Below are 22,591 nucleotides of genomic sequence, written 5' to 3' on the forward strand. Positions count from 1 at the left end.
TTCAATAAGACATTTAGTGGCATGTATTCATAACTCAATTTAAAAGAAAGATTTGAATATTTTGAAAGCATGAACCCATCAAAACTAATGCCCTTGGTGGGCATGGTGGCTCACGCCTGTAATCCCAGCACATTGGGAGCCCAAGAAGGGCAGATCACAAGGTCAGGAGTTTGAGACAAGCCTGGTCAATATGGTGAAACCTTGTCTCTACTAAAAATATAAAAATTAGCCAGGTGTGGTGGTGTGTGCCTGTAGTCCCAGCTACTCGGGAGGCTGAGGCGGAAGAATTGCTTGAACCCAGGAGGCAGAGGTTTTAGTGAGCCGAGATGGCACCACTGCACTCCAGCCTGGTGACAGAGTGAGACTCTGTCTCAAAAAACACACACACAAACAAACAACAACAAAAACAACAACAAAAAACTAATGCCCTCTTCCCCCCAAATAAAAGAATTATAAGTAGACTCAATAGATTTTTCTAGTAAATCTTCATGCCGGATTCACCATTACTGCTTCTATTAGGGACATAAGGGATAAGACTGAAGCAGTGTGTCAAAGGTGAAGATTTTCCCAGAAATTCCTGCCTGTGAGGCTTGCCTGACCAATTAACATTCTTCTCTCAATATGGGTATCTATCTGTATGCAGGTATCTATCTGTATGCATACATATATATCCCAATATAGGTAGCTATCTGTAATGTTTTTGATAGAAAAGTAGAAGAGCTTCCAAAAAGACAGAGAGATTTGAAATAGCTAAGTTAGCAGTTTTGATGATTGGATCTTCTGAGTTACAAAACTCTTCTCTAGTAAAGTTTGGGTAGCATTATCAATACACAGGCTGCAAAATCAGCAATTTGGCTAGAAAGCCGAGAAAATATTAGAATTGGATGCCATATGGAAGAACGCTAAGATTCACTTAATGACTCTTTTTATCTTTCCCATTCTTTCCTATTCCCAGACTTGCTGGGCTGCATTACTTCCATAGTCCACAAGCGGAGGTGTCCGTCCTCATGAGCAGTGACAAGGATAGGTGGTGGGGATTCTGGAAAATTGGCACTTCCAGGATGTTTTTTGTCCACTGACTGTTGCTCTCCTGCCACGACATCTGTTCGTTCACCTATTGGAGAAATTAATGAACTATCATGAGGCCAGACACAGTGGCTCACACCTATAATCCCAACAGTTTGGGAGACTGAGGTGATGGATCACTTGAGGTCAGGAGTTTGAGAGCAGCCTGGCCAACATGGTGAAACCCCATCTCTACTAAAAATACAAAAATTACACCTGTAATCCCAGCTATTTAGGAGGCTAAGGCAGGAGAATCGCTTGAACCTGTGAGGTAGAGGTTGCTGTGAGCCGAGATGGCATCACTGCACTCCAGCCTGGGGGACAGAGCCAAGACTCTGTCTCAAAAAAAAAAAAAAAAAAAAAGCTATCATGGAATTTGCAATACTTAGAATTCCAAATTTTTATGGAATGTAAAATGAAAGGTAGACAAGAAAGTAGCAAAAGCAACACATTCTTTTTCTTTTTTTTTTTTTTAACCCAGAGAACTTTAGTCAGGACAAAGGACGAAAAAAAAAGCATTAACAAATGGAATCCTGGATCACTGAAAAAATATAAAAAACTTATTTTGATCATATTGTAAAAGCTTCCATACTACACGTAACAGCTCAAACAAGGTATTTATTCATGAATCTTACACATACAGAAAGGTATATAAATTCAGTATAAGTTTTAGAAAAATGGGATGGAGACCAAGAAGTTCAGTCATGTTTTGGATTCTTAAAGCCTATAGTTAGTATTTAAAAAGGTATCATCATAATGAAAATTCTGCCTTTTAGACTACTGAATCCCAGAGCACCTCAACGTTTGGTTACAAAAAGAATATATGTGTGTGTGTGTGTGTGTGTGTGTGTGTGTGTGTATTATATATACATATATAATGAATGTATATAGGAGCATATACAATGAATTCATATATTAAGAAATATATATTCATCAAGAATATTCTATCATCTAAATGCCCTATTGCAAAGAAGTTACTTTATTATAAAGCAGACAGGTGATTTCATACTGACCTTTAACCTCACTGTCATGTATGCTCTGCTTGCTTCCCTGAATTAGGGGAGGAAAGGAGAAAATACTTCTATGACATTGTAAGCAAACGAGATATACTGGGAGAATAAATTCTTCAGATAGTTGAATTTTTATTTCTAAGCATTCCTTTTTAAATTATACTTAAATTTGTTTTCTCTTTCTGAAAAAATGTATTGCAGAGATTTTCATGTCCAGAAATAGACAATTCATAACACAACATTCTTCCAGTGGTTGAGGTACAGCATAATAAAGAAAGTAATTAAAAATGCCTGATGCGTGCTCAGTTCTTGGTTTACATTAGCTCTAATTGTATCCACAACCATGCAACTTAGTCTTCATCATTTCCTTTTTACTGAAACAGAAACAGAAACTCAGATTAAATGACACCTCTAAAGGTAATCAGATAATAAATGAAGGACTTGGATTCAAATACAAGTCTCTCTGGCTTTTGCTTTCATGTAAGTTTATTCTTTCCACTATGCTGCTGATTTAAAAATGATTTTTGCAGTGATAACTTTTCTTCAAACAAAATTCTAATGAGAAATATAAAGCATAAAAATATATAAAATTGGAACTGAGAACACAGTTTGAAAATCACTGCATTACATTATATGTTGTAATGTAGTTATATTACCTGCTGTCTCTTCTCCCTGTGACATATGTATACTACTTAACTTTTTAGCGAAATAGATAGTCTAAAATTACTTCATTACTTTGTAAGTATAAAAATAACTTGCATAATTTGTTTGTGATTGTATATTGATTATTCACAGATGTGAAAGTTTGAAAAATACATAAAAATTGAAAAACATAAAATTGAAAAAAAACTAGACATCGAATTTTTTGCAAAACAAAGAGTTTTTATGTATACACACAGAATGTTTCCGCTGTTACCTTTATCAAAGGAGGGGATCAAATGCTCAATATCACTATTTTTTTAACCAACCTTGAGAATGACAGGAAGACAGATGACTCTCTCTGTGTCTTGCTTACCTTACTACTCTGTGGCCCTTTGCTGGACTCACACTGGGATGAAGAACATATGGAATCCTGACTTGGTCTCCTGTAAGGGGAGGAGGGAAACCCAAGGATAAAAGGTGAAGTATGGTATCCTACCATACTCAAAGGGTGTGCTTCTCTGCTTTAATTTCAGCTGATTGCTTCTTTGATCATCTGTGGATACTGAGCCACTCACTTAGGAAACAAATCATACCTTATATTTTGTGTAATAAATGTTGACCACTATAATATTGGTGGAGACTACTGGGGAGTCTCCACCTTCCCCAAAAAGTATGGCCAAGTAAGCATTTTCTATCTCTGCTACTGTGATAAAGGGTGCAAATGAGGTTTGTTGCTCCCTGGTTCAGGAAATAAAAGTCTGGCCTATCTTACTGCTAAGGCTAGATTCAGTCCCAGAGACTCTTACATCGAAATGGTGGGGGGTGAGGTGGCAGTGGGGGACCCTACAAGCCTGTCTAACTTCCGGCTCTACAGTGTCTGGTTCTAACTGGATCCTCGTCTGCGGCACTCCACTGAAATGGGCTGAAAAGTGGCTTAAGACGCAGGTGCAGATGTCTACAGAATAAGTCCTCAAAATATTCTCAGAACGATTTCGATGGAATTTCATGCCAAGGGGTAGGGAAGGGGTTACGTTCTGGCTTACCGCTGGGTGACCCAAAACCAGCACAGACGCTTTTCATTTCTCTTCAAAGTTATATGTGAGATTGTCTATTGCCTGCAAACCAGAGCTCTTAAGCAAATATAAATAGGAAAAACACTTTTTCTTAAATCCTCTGCTCTCTCAGAAATGGATGACAACTGCTCAGTTGCAGTGAATGGTGAATGGAACCTCCTGCCATATGACCTTCTGTACTTGCCTTGCAAGTCCTTCCTTCTGCTTCACACCAGTGTTAGATTTTGGCAAAAAGTATGGCCAAGTGAGCATATTCTGTCTCTGCTACTGAGATGATGGTGCTGTGAGACGGCCACGGTAACGGGACCACACAGCACTTTAAATCCCTGAGGAGAACCTCACCTCCAAAGTGACAGTAATGGAAAGAAAGCTGAAGCCCCCTGTCGACCCAACTGATGCCTCTTTTTCGTTGTCCCTTTCTTAACATTGGGATGAAGTAAACTCTTTCTATTGCTTTTAATGGCAAAAACCACCGTTAATTTTGCATCAACCTAATGTATCGGCCACCTAAGTCCCAGACAGCATTACTGGTTCAGTAAGTACCGAGTTACCTTGCACATTCAGGGGTACGAAAGAGGAAGAGTATGTCATTAATTTTAAAGCGCTTGGGATCCAAGTCAGGGTTTACAGTGAAACAATCTTCAGGTCGGTACCTGGAAATAAGTATACGTTTACAAGATATAAATTCACAAATTATGGAACTTACAGTACTAAGATTGTATATTCCCTGCAGAGCTAATCAAGTCCTCAAATGCTGATATTATTGAACATGAAAATAAAAGGCAAGGGGGTAGAGTTTGAACACAACTTTTTTAACAAGGTTCTGTACAAGAACATGATTGTCAGTGGCTTAAAAGTGGTTAAAAGTCTTTTAGTTCAACTAACTGGTCTAGTCTTCCTACCTGTAGATCAGAGAGTAGGCTTATACAAAATCCGGTGGATAAAACTCTATTTTATTTTACTTTTAGACATGGGGGCCCACTGTGTTGTCCAGACTGGTCTTGAACTCCTGGGCTCAAGTGATCCTCCTGCCTTGGCCTCCCAAAGTGCTGGGATTACTGATGGGAGCCACCATACCTGGCCGGTTTTATACCAGTGTAAATAATAGAGTTCTAATCTTTAAATAAGTGGAGTTATTAATTTTAATAAAATATCATTATTACCCTTAAAAGAGCTTATAATGGAGTGGAGGAGAACAGGCAGTCCAGTGAAGACACTGATCTCACTGCTCCAGTCTCCTGTTGACCCAGATTCCAAGGTCAACATTGACCTTTCTAGGGCTTTCCTAGAAACAGGGCAATAGTCCCTGAATGCCTGCACTGACACATCATGCTTGGCTCTTAAAGCTGCGCTTAAAATTCATTATAGCAAATAGAACTTACAGCAAAATTCCCCATTTTCTTTAGTGGAAATTGCTTCTGTGAGTGATGAAGGGGCCTACCTGGAAAGTGAACCCGAGCTCAAGGGAGAAGCCTACGAGCTTGATGACTTGTTGAGCTCAAATTTTTTAGAGATTTCTGCTGTGCAGATGAGCTGAGTCGTGAAGCGAATTATTAACTAGCAAGAATAATATTAAGTCTGGGATCAAAAAAGCCTGAGGCTTAGAGCAGGAAGAGAAGAGTTATTTCTTCTGACTGGTGAAGGGGTCTTAGCAAAATCTGAGGTAGACAAAGAGATGGGATCTACTGCAAATATCGAAACCATTTTCAGTTTTAGAACCTTTAAAGCTGGGCCTAAATTACCTTCCACAGCTCTGTGCTAAATCACACGTTTTGCAAAACACTGTACTGATTCTAAATCAATTGTCTCATATAATTATCTGCCTACAGGAAAGGGACACTTGTGTGCCCCACTACACTTGGTTGTTTTTCCTGATTGGATGTTGGATTCCTGTGCATCCCTTCAAGGCTCTTTAACAAGGAGGATCTTCACCTTTAAAGTGGGATTATCATTGCGGGTGTTGCCCCCCTCTTTAGGCCGTGGCATCGAGATTATGGTCTTTTTGGTCTGTCTGCTTTCCCTTCTTAGGCAGGAGTCATACACAAGCTGACACGGGGTGAAAAGTAGCAAGAAGGTGAGGAAGTGGCAGTGCAGACAGCTGTAGGTACCAAATGGCAAGTATACACTCTGTGAGGAAAGCCTGGGGGCATGGGCTGCAGTGAAGGCATGGAAGGAGGGCAGGAGATCCAGGGGCAGGATCCGGGAGCCTATGGAGAGAGGTGCAGAAAGAGGGGTCTGCAGAAACAGCTGTTTCAATTAAAGGTTCAAAGAGAAGAAATCCATAGTCCAAACAAGAAACGATTATTTCCTCTCAAAAACTGGCTAAAAGGAATGACTCAGACTTGGATGGGAAGGGAGCAGGCAGACCAGCCATATGGTAAGTACTCTAAATAGAGAGGGAGACATTCCTCTTCTTTTCTCTTGCCCTTTCCAATTCTCCTTTCCCTCCTCTTTTATACCTCTTCTCTTCCCTCAAATGCTTAAACTTGATTTTCTTTTCATTCATTGTTAAGGTTCTTGGCCATCTTGTATCTGCAAGTAAAATTTTACAAATCCCCTTGCCATAGGGTGGCCACACATAGCCCTTGCATGCTTTCCAATTACACAGCTGGGGAGAAATTATTTACAATCCATCCAAGCACATCATTCAATGCTACTTTAGTTCCTTTGAAACAAGTGGAAAAAACATTTAGAGGTGGATGGTACGGGGAGGGTAAGATTTTGTCCATAGTCTAGAGTAAATCTAATTGGTTGAGAGGAATCATTGCATCTACCACATCAGCCCCTGGTATCCCCAACCTGTAATAAATCAGATGTGTTGAGGTGGTGAATGAGAAGGACAGGCCATCAAGGACTCTTCTCACCATTTGCCTTGGTGACTGAGCAGATGGTGGTGGCTCTGGGAATACAGGAAGGGGAGAGGTGTGGGAGCAGGGAGTAGGTTGGAAAGATGTTTTAGGCACGTGGGGCTTTGAGTGTCTTGGTAGCAATCCAGATGAAAATTGCCAGTAGGCAACTGGTTATGTGTGTTTGAAGTTCTGGAGAGATTAGTGTTTGAAGTTATTACATATTTTAATTAGTTGTCGAGGTCATCAATTTGGGCAAGATCACACATGAAAAGCGTATACTAGGTGAGAATAGTAAAGATCAAAGCTCTCAGCAATACAGATGCTTACAGTTCAACTTACACCAATTTAGACACTTAGAACATAATCTGTTCATAACTATAACCTCCAGGAAAGCCTGCCTTGAGTGTTATCACCATTTTTATTTATTGTTTTTTTCTTCCCTGAGGTTTTTTTGGGGATTTTTTTGATACTGAGTTTCACTCACTCTGTCACCCAAGCTGTAGCGCAGTGGCGTGATGTCAGCTCACTGCAACCTCCACTTCTCAGGTTTCTGCAATTCTCATGCCTCACCCTCCCCATTAGCTGGGATTATAGGCATGTGCCACCACACCTGACTACTTTTTGTACTTTTAGTAGAGACAGGGTTTCACCATGTTGGCCAGGATGGTCTCGAACTCCTGGCCTTACGTGATCCTCCCGCCTCAGCCTCCCAAAGTGCTGGGCTCACAGACCTGAACCACTGCACCCAGCCCTCCCTCAAGTGTTGCATGTTACTTGGCTCTTCTGCATTACAGCTTTTACGTTGTTTAAAGAAAATTCACGACTTACACTTTTTTGACAGTAGACGTTACAAAATTCCACAAGATGATCATACCACTTAAGGTTCCCGCTGCTATCAAATTATATCCTTCTACTTGTAGTGAATCAATGCAGTTCACTTGTAATAAATTAATGGCAGGTTTCTGAAGAACGAAGGAAACAGAACATCATGAATACAGTATTCATGATTCATGGTACAAATGTCATGTGAACACTTCGTAATTGTCGTTAACTTAAAACAAAATGCCTCATTATATCTATTTTTAATCCCAGAGCATGAAATTTAGTAAAATCTAATTTTTCTTGCACTATAATTTTTTAACTGGGCAGAATTTATTAAAACAACAAAAACATCCTCTTCGTTTTTGCTGGCTTCTTTTTCTCAGCCTTATTTATTCTTCCCCACCACCTATTAGATTAACTTCCCGTCTTTCTCTTCCCTTCAAAGTTTTTGAAAGAATATTTGTCATTTCCCACTTACCAACTTTTCTTTCACTAAGCAATTTTCATTGGCTGCTGCTCCTAACACTCTGTGATAGCTTTTCCTATTTATCATTAAGGCATGTTTCAACTATCTTGCCTCAAATATTTGTTGGACATCTACTATGTTAGATTCTTGGAATACAAAGTCAAGTAGGACATCTGTGATCTGGAGAAACTAATAATACTTTAAAGTACTCAGATAAAGTGTTGATTAGGGTGCAGTGTGAAAGGGCTGTATCAGAAGGAGGCACACAGAAGACTTGAGGGCATGGAAGAGTGACATTTAAATAAGAAAAGAGGTTTATTACCACCGTTAATTACCACTCTCAGTTGCTCTCCCCTTTTTGAAATTTTTTACTCTCCTGATGTCCTTGACATCTGGCTTTGCTGTGTCTCTGTGACTTTTCTTTTTGTTTCCTACTTGGTACCCTCTTGCTCTGCCAGCCTTTTAAATATTAATATTCGTGGGGTTTATCTCAACTTCATTTGCTTTTTTTCTTTTTTTTCAAGTCTTTCTGAGGAATCTCAGATTATGTTTCAAATACCATCTCAATGGTCATGATCTAATTATCTAGTCCAGACCCCTCCCGCAAGCTTCAGGCTTATATATTTAATTACTTAGACATTTTACAGGTATCTCAATGTTAGTAATATCTTATATATAAGAAAGTTATATATCTTATCACTTTCCTTAAGCATGTTTCTTCACTCAGTACTTTTTCTTCTGAGACTGATTTCACTCTGTCGCCCAGACTAGATAGAGTACGGTAGAATGATCACAGCTCACTGCAGCGTCAACCTCCTGGGCTCAAGTGATCCTCCCACCTTGGGCCCTGGAGTAGATGGGACCACAGGTGGGTGCCACCATGCCCGGTTAATGTTTGCTTTTTGTAGAGACAAGGCTTCACTGTGTTGCCAGGGTGGTCTCGAACTCCTGAGCTCAAGTCATCCTCCTGCCTCGGCCTCCCAAAGTGCTGGGACTATAGGCATCAGCATGGTGCCCAGGCCCTCTTCTTTACTTCATTGGTTAGCACTGTTTTCCAATTCATCATTCAAGTTCGAAATCCTGGAGTTGTCCTTCTTTCCTTCCAGTATCCTCCTCTCCCAACTGCATGGTATCAATTGCTACTTTTACTGCCTAGATATTTTCTGAAACCAAAACCTTTTCTTCTGCACCATCTCCATTGTCATCACCTTACATCTTTTATTATTTCTTAATTGTAAATTTGTTTAGAGACAGAATCTTGACCTGTCACTCAAGCTGGTCTGCAGTGGTACAATCGTAGCTCACTACAATCTCAAACTCCTGGGCTCAGGCAGTCCTCCCACCTTAGCCTCCCCAGTAGCTGTGACTAAAGGTGCACTGCACCACACCCAACTAATTTTCTTTAATTAAAAAATTTTTTTTGTAGAGACAGGGTCTATGTTGCCCAGGCTGGTCTCGAACTTTTGGCCTCAGGTGATCCTCCCACCTTGGCCTCCCAAAGTGCTGAGATTACAGGTGTGAGCCACTAAATCTGGCCATCCTTAAATCTTTTAACTAAAACAGTAAGTAGCTTGTTGCCTGAATCTTCTGCCTCTAGTCTTGTCCCTTTCAAATATGTCATCCAAGCAGCATCAAAGATGAGCTGCCCACAACACAAACCTGATAGTGTCATTTCTAATTTAAAAGCCCTTCAGTGGCCTTCCATTTGTTACAGGACACTCAAGCTCCTTATTCTTCTAAGCATGGTCTGGTTCCTACCTATCTATATGTCTTCATTTTTTACTACTCCTGGTATTACTGCAGCCACACTGAGATACTTGCAGTTATCCTTCACAAACCATGCAATATTCTATCTCCATGATTCTGTTCGCATTACCTGCTCCAGTTGACATTCACAGTCTTTTCATTACCCTCTGGAAACTGCCTATCTGAGCCAAGCTAACTCCTTTAGCTATAATTCAGCAATTACCCTCTTCAAAAACCTCCCCCTCTCCCTAGCCCTCTAGGATCTCTGCTGTACTTCTATAGTGCAGATACTATACCTCATTAATCCTGACATTCCCAGTACTAAGAACAGTGCATGATACATGGCAGGTATTCAATAAAAGTGCTTCCTAAATAAAAGAGTTTTAGGGAGAGGATTTCCATGCACAATTCAATTTTTTTCCTAAGTGACTTTTGCAAACTTTTTTTGAGTCTCACCCTGTCGCCCAGGCTGGAGTGCAGTGGTACATCTTGGCTCACTGCAACCTCTGCCTTCCGGGTTCAGGCGATTCTCATGCCTCTGCCTCCGCAGTAGCTAGGATTACAGGCGTGCGCCACCGCACCCAGCTAACTTTTGTATTTTTAGTAGAGGTGGGGTTTTACTATGCCTATCAGGCTGGTCTCAAACTCCCGACCTCAAGTGACCCTCCCACCTCTGCCTCCCAAAGTGCTGGGATTACAGGCATGAGTCTCCATACCCGCCTGACTTTTTGCAAACTTTCAATCTATAATTTTAAAGTTTGTTGCAAAAAGGAAGTGCTATAATGATAATTATGTTAACTACAAAACATAAGTGTTCAAAATCGGAGATAATTTACATTTACATTAAAAGCCTAAAAGGCACTTTATTGTGCTTCAATAATTTATTTTACAATTTATTGCAATAATTTTTCTCTTTTTTTTAGGCGATCATCATTTTTTATTACCCATGCAATTATTTGCTAACTGCTTGGCTCTGACTCACTATGCAGTTATCTTTCTGTTTTTATTAGCTATAAATAAAATGTCATATACCAAATACATATAATTGAACCTAGTGTTTCCAATGGCATATAGAATTGGAAAGGGAAGTAGGCTAGAATTATTCTATGAGGAGATGCATTTTGTTCTGCTTTTTGTGCACATTACCTGATAACATTATTATGACATAGTCACTGTACATATTGATTTCAAAGGGCTTTTAGCTAAGAATAAAACCTACTTATTTAAACTAGCAGTGAATGAGATTCACATTGCAGGTTCAAACTGACATTTGTTTCAATATAAGGAAAACTAATACAGTATCTCTCCATTCTACGATAAAATAATAGTTTCCAAATTCCATAAAACAGCTATCTTATTCTGTTATCTTATTTTTTGCAAGGTGGTTTTATGGTTAATAATAATAAAAAAGGAAATAAATTATATTATGGTTGTTTTGCTAATGTCAGAGAGAAAAAAACTTAACACTCTCTTTAATTTCTTCTGCTATAACTTGCAATTTTCTCACATTCTTTAGCGTCTGACCACTTATCTCTTTATTATTATTATTTTTTATTTTATTATTATTGTTTTAGAGACAGGGTCTCGCTATGTTGCCCAGGCTGGAGTGCAGTGGCTATTCACAGGCATGATCCCACTACTGATCTGCACGGGAGTTTTGACCTGCTCTGTTTCCGACTTGGGCTGGCTCACTCCTCCTTAGGCAACCTGGTGGTGCCCTGCTCCCAGGAGATCACCATATTGATGCTGAACTTAGTGCAGACACCCGATCGGCATAGTGCACTACAGCCCAGAACTCCTGGGCTCAAGCGATCCTCCCACCTCAGCCTCCCAAGTAGCTGGGACTACAGGCAGGTGCCACTGCGCCTGGCCACTTATCTCTTTAGAAGCTGAAAAGTACAAGTGGTTTGAGCTAATATTAGAGTAAATCAATAAAGTTAATAAAGATTCTTATTTAAAAAATTGGTTTAAATTTTTGTAGGAACAAAAAGGTACAGCTTTCTTATTTTCTATTCTTCAGCCTCACACATTTGCCCCAAAGACTTCATCCCTCAGACATGCACAGATGCGCCTGCCGTGTTGAGGAGGTGTAAGCATATCACAAAAATAGCTTTCTGAAGAGATTTTAAATTAAGTTGTTAAATCCAACATATACAGCTACTTAGGGAAAAAAAAAAGCTTTCTTTCAAAATATTACTGTTCATTGACAATGCACCCAGGAGCTCTGATGGAGATGTACAAGATGGACATTGTTTTCATGCCGGTGGATACAACAGTCCTTCTGCAGTCCATGGATCAAGGGGCAATTTTGACTTTGAAGTCTAATATTTAAAAAACACATTTTGTAAGGCTACAGCTGCCATAGATAGTGATTCCTATGATGAATCTGGTCGGTCAAAGTAAATTGAAAACTTTCTGGAAAGAACTCACCATTCTAGATGCCATTAAGAACACTTGCGATTCATGGGAGGAGGTCAAAAGAGCAATGTGAACAGGAATTTGGAATAAGAGGATTCTAACCCTTAAAGATACTTGGAAGGGTTCAAGACTTCAGTGGAGGAAGTAACTGCAGATATGGTAGAAATAGCAAGAGAACTAGAGTTAGGAGCAAAGCCTAGCTTGCTGCAACCTCATGATCAAACTTGAATGGATGAGGAATTGCTTCTTACGGATGAGCAAAGAAGGTGGTTTCTTGAGATGGAATACGCTCCTGGTGAAGATGCTGTGAACATTGCTGAAATGACAGCAAAGGTTACCTAAAAGGTTACCTAAACTTAGATGATTGGGGAGAGGCAGGATTTAAGAGAATTGATACCAATTTAGAAAGACATTTTACTGTGGGTAAAATGCTATCAAACAGCATCACATGCTACAGAGAAATCTTTCATGAAAGGAAAAGGCAATCCATGTGGCACATTTCATGGCTGTCTTATTTTTAAAAATTGCCACAGTCACCCCAGCCTTCAGCAACCACCTCTCTGATCAGTCAGCGGCTATCGACTTTGAGTCAAGACCCTCTACCAGCAAAAAATTAGGACTTCCCGAAGGCTTAGATGATCATTAGCATTTTTTAGCAATAAAGTATTTTAAAGTATATACATTTTTTAGGCATAACACTATTGTATACATAATAGACTACAGTACAGTGTAAATATAACTTTTTTTTTGAGACAGAGTCTCACTCTGTCACCCAGGCTGGAGTGCAATGGTGCGATCTGGGCTCACTGCAACCTCTGTCTCCCAGGTTCAATTGATTCTCCTGCCTCAGTCTTCCAAGTAGCTGGAATTACAGGCACGTGCCACCATGCCCAGCTAATTTTTGTATTTTTAGTAGAGATGGGTTTCACCATGTTGGCTAGGCTCATCTCAAACTCCTGACCTCAAGAGATCCACCTGCCTCAGCCTCCCAAAGTGCTAGGATTACAGGCATGAGCCACCATGTCCAGCCTAAATGTAACTTTTACATATGCACTAGGAAACCAAAAATTTCTTGCTTTGTGACATTTGCTTTATTGTCATGGTCTGGAACTGAACCCTCAATATCTCCCAGGTGTGCCTGCTGTTATTATCATTTCTTGCTCACAAACACTTCAAGAATTTTCAAAAAGAAAGCAAGCTACGATGGAATACTACTCAAGCATAAAAGCGAGTGAGCTGCTGATTTATGCAGCCACACAGGCAAATCTCAAAAGCATCATGCTAAATGAACAAAACCTTAAATGTCTACTATATTATTCTACTTGTGTGGCATTCTAGGGTAGAAAAAAACAAATGTTTGGTGAAAAACATTAGAACAGTGTTTGCCTTTGGGTAAAGAGCAGATATTGAATAGGCAGGGACATGAAGAAACTTTCTGGGGTGATGGTGAAGTTCTTTATCTTGATAGGGGTTCTGGTTGTTTATGTTCCTCTTCAAACTCATGGAATAGCAGCTTCAAATTTGTGCATTTTATTTGATATATGTTTCACTAAAAACAAAATCATAAACAGTGAACTCTAGTTAATCATGCACACACAGAAGTGTTTAGGGGTGATATGTATCAATGCCTTCGGCATACTTTGAAATATATTTTAAAAATAAGATGGATATAAGGGTGAGCAGAAGATGGACTGATGAATAAATATATGATAAAGCAAGGCCTGCAAACTGTTAATAGTAAAATTTAAATGGATGAATATATGGGTGCTCACTCTAATTTTTTCAACTTTCCTAACGTCTAGAAATTTTCATATTAAATGTTGAGAAAGAAAAAGCTGTGAACCTTGCACTCTTCAGAAAAAAAAAGTTGTGCATACAATTTCAGAGCGCCAAAGTCTACACATGATCAGAGAGCCAATGGGTTGCAGGCTAAAAATTCTGGGTCTATAACTTTTTTTTTTTAATTGTAATAAGACTTTCATATTAAGGAATGCTGCATCATGATAACTATCTTTTTTTAATACTTTAAGTTCTGGGCTACATGTGCAGAACATGCAGGTTTGTTACATAGGTATACACATGCCATGGTGGTTTGCTGCACCCATCAACCCATCATCAACATTAGATATTTCTCCTAATGCTATTCCTCCATTATCCCCCCACCCCCTGCTATCCCTTCCCCCACCCCAACCCCCCACCCCACAACAGGCACCTGTGAGTGATGTTCCCCTCCCTGTGTCCCTGTGTTCTCATTGCTCAACATCCACTTATGTGTGAGAACATGCGGTATTTGGTTTTCCGTTCTTGTCAGCTTGCTGAAAATGATGGTTTCCAGCTCTCTCGATCAGATCTTTGAAAGCCCTGTGCAGGTGGTCCTGGTGTTCATTGATATGATTGGCCATTCTTATAAAAAAACTCTCAGGGCAGCCCAGGCTGAGGGACGGAGTTTCCAAGTCAGGAATGAACTGCTGTTGGGCGCACACAGATAACTCATGATCATAACTGAAGGCTACCAAGACTTTGTGAAGCTCACTTAACTGGCTCAGGTAAGGGGCAAACTTTCCTGGTGGTCTATCCAGCGAGCACTTTCTCTGGACTTCCGACTCCTGGATACTGTCTGGGTATATCATTTCCACTAATTTTCTGAATTGTGAAGCGGGCATTGGGTAATTCTGCACCTTACGACAACACAGCTGTACTAAACCTCTTCTGTGGTGAATCCAGTCACAGAGGTGGCTCAGCCACTCATCCAGGGTACTCTCGTTGAGGCCGACATCTATGAACACCTTCAAGAGCTCATGTATGAACATTGTCAACAGCTTACGCTCTCCCGTCCTTGGACGGTCCTCCACTGTCTGCCTCTTACTCGTAGCCTCTGGGGAGCACGACAGGGCGCTGGGTCCAGACCACGTGGTCCAGAAATTCTCATCAACATTCCCCAAATCAAGCACTTGAAGTTTCCACCTCCTGGGGCGAACCTTCATGTACACCAGTGAATCAAGTCCCTCCAGCACAGCTCGCAAGGTCTCCAGGTGAGGTGTCTTCATCAGGGACCCCAGAGGGAGGCGGGGGAAGGGCCAGGTCCGCACCATGACCTATAGAATCTCATAGTGCCTGCTGCTGAAGGCCTCCATGAGCATCAGGGGGAAGAATTCCCCTGGCAGCTCATCCAGAGTGGAGGTGTTCAAGCACAGGTCCCTCAGCAGACTCTGCGCTGCCAGCTCCATGAGTCTGCGTGGGGCCTGCAGGCACATTCTGATACATTTTGTAGTGTGCTCAGACCTCTTGGAGAATAAGACAGTAACTTCAGGCACCACTGCTCTGGGTCTCTTCTGCGGCTGCTCACGAGCTTTCTTCGAGTCTATAACTTTTGAAGCTCTATCACTAAGAACTTGTCAGGAGACAAGTATTTTAATATTCATTTACTATGAGAAGTTAAAGCTGGCTATTTTAAGACTCCTTACAATTTTGGAATTCAGAGAATATCCTGAAAAAAATGATCTGATGACATACTCTCCTTATTTAGATGTTAAAATAACAGTAAAAATCAGCTACAACAAAACAGGTGCCTTTACAGTTGACCAAGTGATGTTGCTAGACAAAATGAGAAGCTTGAAAAAAACAAGCCTATAAAAAGGGAGAGCTGAAGTTTTATTAACTGACAATGAAAAATTTAGTTACAATCATATGATGTAATAATGATAAAATTAGTAATTCGCTAGAAAAAGTGACCAACCATTTTGTGATGTTTTGACACGGTGTCAAACTTACCCTTCTTAAAATCTCAGAGAATTTTAAAAACCTACCTATTCTTAGAGAGTTGAATTATTTTTAGATAGACAGATGTGCTATTTTTAGATAGGTGAATGGGTTACCTGGAAGAAGACTGAAGAAGACTTATGATTATTTCCAAGAAGTAGTTCCTGATAACCAGAAACCACAGCTACACCCAGCTTCCCAGAACTTAGCTTTGCCATGGAAAAGAAGGACATACACAAAATGAAAACACTAATAAGAAACTGGAACAAATATTTGGAACTTATATCACCAAGGACTAGTATCCACAATATATCTTCCTAATTATTTGTATATAAAAATATATATATTTCCAATGTATCCAATATACAGAAAGCATTTAAAATATTAGAAGGAAAAGAAGAACAATTATAGAAAAATTGACAAAATATATGAACAAATAGTCCATATGTGTATTAGCAAGATGTTCCACTCACTCATTATAAGATAAATGCAAACTAAAGTATACCAAATTATATTTTAACAAGAAGGGTAAGTTTGTGGCTGTATTAAAAGGTCACAGAATGATTTTCATTTTTTTTCTGGCCAATTATTATTTCACTATTTTTACATCACATAATTTTAACTAAAATTTTCAATGACAGTTAATGAAATTCCAGCTTTCTCTTTTCATAAGTTTTTATCTTTTTAAAAAACTCATTTTGTTTTCATGGAATCCCTTGTTCAAGTATAAAGGCACTTGTTTTGATTTCTCATCTAGATTTGAAAAAGCTCAAACGTTTGACTCTAATATACAGTGTTGGCAAGGCTGTGGGGAAATAGGCAGTCTCACGTATTAGTGGCAAGGCAGAGTTGTGTAACTTCTGTGCAGGGGACTTTGGTAATGTCTAGGAGGACTATATTAGCATTTACTTTTTGACCCAGCAATCTGATCTCTCTTCTGGGAATTTATTCCAAATCTATCCCACTGTGTATAGTTAGTTTTCCAGTTGTGTTGGCTTCCAACTATATATATATATATATATATATACACACACATACATACACACATATATATACATACATACATATATATACATATATATGTGTGTATATATTTGTATTACCAAGATCCATACATGTATTAGCAAGATGTTCCACTCACTCATTATAAGATAAATGCAAATTAAAGTATATATATATATAGTTAAAGTATATATATTTTTTAATTTGTATTTATCTTAGAATGAATTTAACTATATACATACACTTTAATTTGCATGTACCTTATAATGAGTGGAGCAAATTAAAGTATATATATTGAATTAAAGTATAAATATATATACTTTAATTTGCATTTGTCTTATAATGAGTGAGTGGAGCATCTTGCTAATACTTGTATGGACTATTTGTTCATATCTTTTGTTCATTTTTCTATGTAGGTTGCTCTTCTTTTCCTTCTAATGTTTTAAAAGCTTTCTGCACATTAGATACCTTAGAAATATGTATATATATATGTATATATAAATAATTAGGAAGATATATTATGGATATTAGCCCTTTGTGATATAAGTTCCACATATTTTTTCCAGTTTCTTGTTAGTGTTTTCATTTTGCGTATGTCCTTTTTTGCCATTGCAATGCTAAGTTCTGGGAAGCTGGGTGTAGCTGCGGTTTCTGGTTATCAGGAACCACTTCTTGGAAATAATCATAAGTCACACACACACACAGACACACACACACACACACATACATGGCTATTTGTTGCAGCAGTACTTTTAATTGGAAAAGATTAAAAACAACCCGAATGCCTGCCTACAGAGGACTAGTTGAATAAACAATGGTACGTTCATCCACATGAAGTACTATAGCATTTTCAGAAAGAAAAATGAAATACGTGTACACCCATGTCCATGGCAGCATTGTTATTAACAGCAAAAAAGTGAAAGCAACCCAACTATCCATTGACGGATGAATGGGTGAGCAACATGTGTTCTCTGCATACATCGGAATAATGTTCAGCCTTTAAAAGGAAGGACACTGTGACATACGCTACACATAGATGAACCTTGAGGACATCACGCTTGAGTGAAACAAAGCAGTCGCAGAGGACAAATACCATATGTTTCTGCTTATATAAGATACCCAGTGTAAGTTAATTTATAGGGATGGAAAGTAGAATGGTGGTTGTCAGGAGCTGGAGGGAAGAGGAAATAGGGAGTTATTATTTAATAAATAGAGTTTTAGGCCTGGCGCGGTGGCTCATGCCTGTAATCTCAGCACTTTGGGAGGCCAAGGCAAGCGGATGACGAGATCAGGAGATCAAGACCATCCTGGCCAACATAGTGAAATCCTGTCTCTACTGAAAATACAAAAATTAGCTGGGCATGGTGGCGAGTGCCTGTAGTCCCAGCTACTCGGGCGGCTGAGGCAGGAGAATCGATTGAACCTGGGAGGCGGAGGTTGCAGTGAGCCAGGACCAAGCTACTGCTCTCCAGCCCAGGCAACAAGAGCAAGACTCTGTCTCAAAAAATAAATAAATAAATAGAGTTTTAGTTTTGCAAGATGAAAGAGTCTGGAGATGAATGGTGATGAAGGTTGCACAACAATGTGAAAATAATGTTGCTAACTGTACACCTAAAAATAGTCTAAATGTGTAATTTTAGACTATTTTTAGTCTAAATTACTTTATGTGTATTTTACCACAAATTTTAAAAAGCAAAGATGAAGATCTCTATATTCTGCTTAGATTGGTCTCCAGAATAGATTATTAAACAAAGCAAGGAGTACGAGGATGTATATAGTAGTCTATCATTTGCTTAAGAAGGTGGAGAGGGGACTGAATATTTGATTACATTTTTTAAAACATCATGGAAACACAAACCAAAAACTTAAAAACAAAAGTTACTATAGGTTAAGGAGAGAACAAGGTGGAAAGGACAGGAATACAATAGACTCTGTTTTGTATCTCAGAATAGAACTTGTTTTTAAATTTGATCTTTGAAGTATTTAAATGTTTTATATAACATTAAAAAAACTGGATTTTAAAAACTCAAGACACTTTAAAAATGAAGCAAACTTAACTGTGTATAGAGTTGGTGGTACAGGAAATTATTTTAAGTAATTTTACAGTAATCTGACAGTACATTCCACATGCTATACACCCTAAGGACAAAAAGAACTGCAAAAAAAGCAGGATTTTGAGCTTTGCCAGGTATCCTGCTCCTAGAAATTTTATTGTTTTCTGAAACTAGAATATAATATAATGTACAATGATAGCATATAAAATGACATAAAAACCTGTATATTATGTAGAAAAATACATTATGTAAATAATAGCATGAAGCAAATAAGAAAAGATGCTTACACCATTAGGAATCAAAGTTTTCTGAGAGAAAGATATAAAATAAAATTAGTGAAAGCCATGTAATCTTAAATTTGATTTGGGAATATCAGTGCAAAATAGTAGTGCATTTTCTCTTAAAAAAAAATCCACTAGTGGTGGTCCTGGTGAAGAGGCGGGAATAAAGAATAAGTTTGGCCAAACACAGAAAGTTTTTGAAGCTAAGTGATAACACATAGAAGCTCTTTGTATTATTTTCTATACTTTATATATGTTTGCAACTTTCCATAACAAAAATCAAAAGTTAAAAAGAAATCAAGAGAGGAAACTTACATGAGTAGGTTGAGAAAATTTTCTCTCAACTATTAACTCGACATCTGGGAAAGGAAGAGCCATGTTCCTATCTCTAGTAGACGTTCTCAGATGCACAGCAGGTTTTCCATCTTGTAGGAAAGGGACAGCATCAGGCAGCTCCCAGACCACCATCAGGTAAATATCATCTTCCTTACCCTTTAATAGAAATCCAGTGAGTTATGAAAAGTTCAGCTAATTACTTTATTTTGAACTGTTTTAAAGAGAGAGAAAATAAACCTACACTGATGTATCCACCGTCTAGCTTTACCAAATTTTCAGCCCCATCTATTCCTTGCTGATATAATTCCTCTTTCTTCTTCCCTCCCCAGAGTAACCAGTAATGTGAATATGATGTTAGTCATGAAAGTTTTAATATTTCTCCATATACATACATATACATTCTACATATATATGATAGTGCTTTCAGACTTTAAGCCATTTTATAAATGCTGTCCAACTGTATGGATTCTTCTTCAACTTTCTTATTTCACTCAATAGGATGTTTTTGAGATTTATACAAGTTATTTAATGGAACTCCAGTTCATTTATTTTTAACTGCTTTATCATATTATGTAAACATACTACAATTTATTTATCCATTACCCCATAAATGGATGTTCGGGATGTCAATTTTGTATTGCTTTCCTTTACAGACAGGCAGCACAGTTTCTAGAGTATATGTCTGGAGTAAAATCACCTAACTATAAGATATACACATCTTCAACTTTACTAGCTATCACCAATCGACTTCTCTAGGTAGTGTTTAGCTATGTTCACTCTCACCAGGAGTAGATGAGAGTTCCCCTTTCTTCGTATTCTTGCCGATACTTGGAATTATTTGATTTTTAAAAATTGTTTTGCCTGATGAGTGTGAAATGGGACATTTTAAAACTAACTTTTAATACCCTTTCAAATAGGAAGAGAGGAAGTCAAATTGTCTCTGTTTGCAGTTGACATGATTGTATGCTTGGAAAACACCATCTTCTCAGCTCAAAATCCCCTTAAGCTGATAAGTAATTTCAGCAAAGTCTCAGGATAGAAAATCAATGTGCAAAAATCACAAGCATTCCTATACACCAATAACAGACAAGCAGAGAGCCAAATCATAGTGAATTCCCATTCACAATTGCTACAAAGAGAATAAAATACCTAGGAATACAACTTAGAAGGGATGTGAAGGGCTTCTTCAAGGAGAACTATGAACCACTGCTCAAGGAACTAAGAGATGACACAAACAAATGGAAAAACATTCCATGTTCATGGATAGAAAAAAATCAATATCATGAAAATGGCCATACTATCCAAAGTAATTTATAGATCCAATGCTGTCCCCATCAAGCTACCATTGACTTTCTTCACAGAATTAGAAAAAAACTACTTTAAATTTCATATGGAATCAAAAAAGAGCCCTTATAGTCAAGACAATCCATAGCAAAAAGAACAAAGCTGGAGGCATCATGCTACCTGACTTCAAACTATATTACAGGGCTACAGTAACCAAAACAGCACGGTACCAGTACCAAAACAGAAATATAGACCAATGGAACAGAGCAGAAGCCTCAGAAGTAAAGTCACACATCTACAACCATCTGATCTTTGACAAACCTGACAAAAACAAGCAATGGGGAAAGGATTCCCTCTTTAATAAATTGTGCTGGGAAAACTGGCCGGTCATATGCAGAAAACTGAAACTGGACCCCTTCTTTACACTTTATACAAAAATTAACTCAAGATGGATTAAAGACTTAAATGAAGACCTAAAACCATAAAAACCTGAGAAGAAAACCTAGGCAATACCATTCAGGTCATAGGCTTCATGACTACAACACCAAAAGCAATGTCAACAAAAGTGAAAATTAACAAATAGGATCTAATTAAACTAAAGAACTTCTGCACAGCAAAAGGAAGTATCATTGGAGTGAACAATGAATCTACATGGAACTTAAACAAATTACAAGAAGAAAACAACCCCATCAAATAGTGGGCAAAGGATATGAACAGACACTTCTCAAAAGAAGACATTTATGCAGCTAACATATGAAAAAAATCTCATCGTCACCGGTCATTAGAGGAATACAAATCAAAACCACAATGAGATACCATCTCACGCCGGTTAGAATGATGATCTTTAAAAAGTCGGGAAACAACAGATGCTGGAGAGGATGTGGAGAAATAGGAACGTTTTTAAACTGTTTGTGGGAATGTAAATTAGTTCAACCATTGTGGAAGACAGTGTGGTAATTCCTCAAGGATCTACAACCAGAAATAACATTTGACCCAGCAATCCCATTACTGGGTGTATACCCAAAGGATTATACATCATTCTACTATAAAGACACATGCACACATATGTTTATTGCAGCACTATTCACAATAGCAAAGACTTGGAGCCAACCCAAATGCTCATAAATGACAGAATGAAGAAAATGTGGCATATATACACCATGGAATACTATGCAGCCATAAAAAAGAGATGAGTTCATGTCCTTTGCAGGGAAATGGATGAAGCTGGAAACCATCATTCTCTGCACACACAGGAACAGAAAACCAAACACCACATGTTCTCACTCAGAAGTGGGAGATGAACAATGAGAACACATGAACACAGGGAGGGGAACATCACACACCAGGGCCTGTTGGGGAATGGGGTGCTAGGGGTGGGATAGCATTTGGAGAAATACCTAATGTAGATGATGGGTTGATGAGTGTAGCAAACCACCATGGCACGTGTATACCTATGTAACGAACCTGCACCCACCAGGCGCAGTGGCTCACCGCCTATAATCCCACCACTTTGGGAGGCTGAGGCAGATGGATCATGAGGTCAAGAGATTGAGACCATCCTGGCCAACATGCTAAAACCCTGTCTCTACTAAAAATACAAAAATTAGCTGGGCATAGTGGTGCACTCCTGTAGTCCCAGCTACTGGGGAGGCTGAGGCAGGAGAATAGCTTGAAGCCAGGAGGCAGAGGTTGCATTAAGCCAAGATCCCACTACTGCACTCCAGCCTGGCAAGAGATCGAGACTCCATCTCAAAAAAAAAAAAAGAAAAAGAAAAAAAACTTCA

General features: G+C 38.8%; 1 protein-coding gene across 3 annotated transcripts in view; it reads right to left on the reverse strand.

The window, feature by feature from the left end:
- WDR64 (WD repeat domain 64) overlaps positions 1-22,591 on the reverse strand; it is a 160,511-nt gene that overhangs the window by 30,094 nt on the left and 107,826 nt on the right. For all 3 annotated transcript variants that reach the window (XM_032242228.1, XM_032242230.1, XM_032242229.1), the window contains exons 15-20: positions 19,503-19,679; positions 7,468-7,601; positions 4,342-4,443; positions 3,091-3,160; positions 2,079-2,115; positions 975-1,114 (exon numbers count right to left, since the gene is read on the reverse strand). In XM_032242228.1, the coding sequence (XP_032098119.1) occupies positions 975-1,114; positions 2,079-2,115; positions 3,091-3,160; positions 4,342-4,443; positions 7,468-7,601; positions 19,503-19,679 (660 nt within the window). The remainder of the gene's footprint in view (positions 1-974; positions 1,115-2,078; positions 2,116-3,090; positions 3,161-4,341; positions 4,444-7,467; positions 7,602-19,502; positions 19,680-22,591) is intronic.

This window comes from Sapajus apella, unplaced genomic scaffold (genome assembly GCF_009761245.1).
Source record: "Sapajus apella isolate SASKATOON/1434 unplaced genomic scaffold, GSC_monkey_1.0 scaffold49, whole genome shotgun sequence".
NCBI lineage: Eukaryota > Metazoa > Chordata > Mammalia > Primates > Cebidae > Sapajus > Sapajus apella.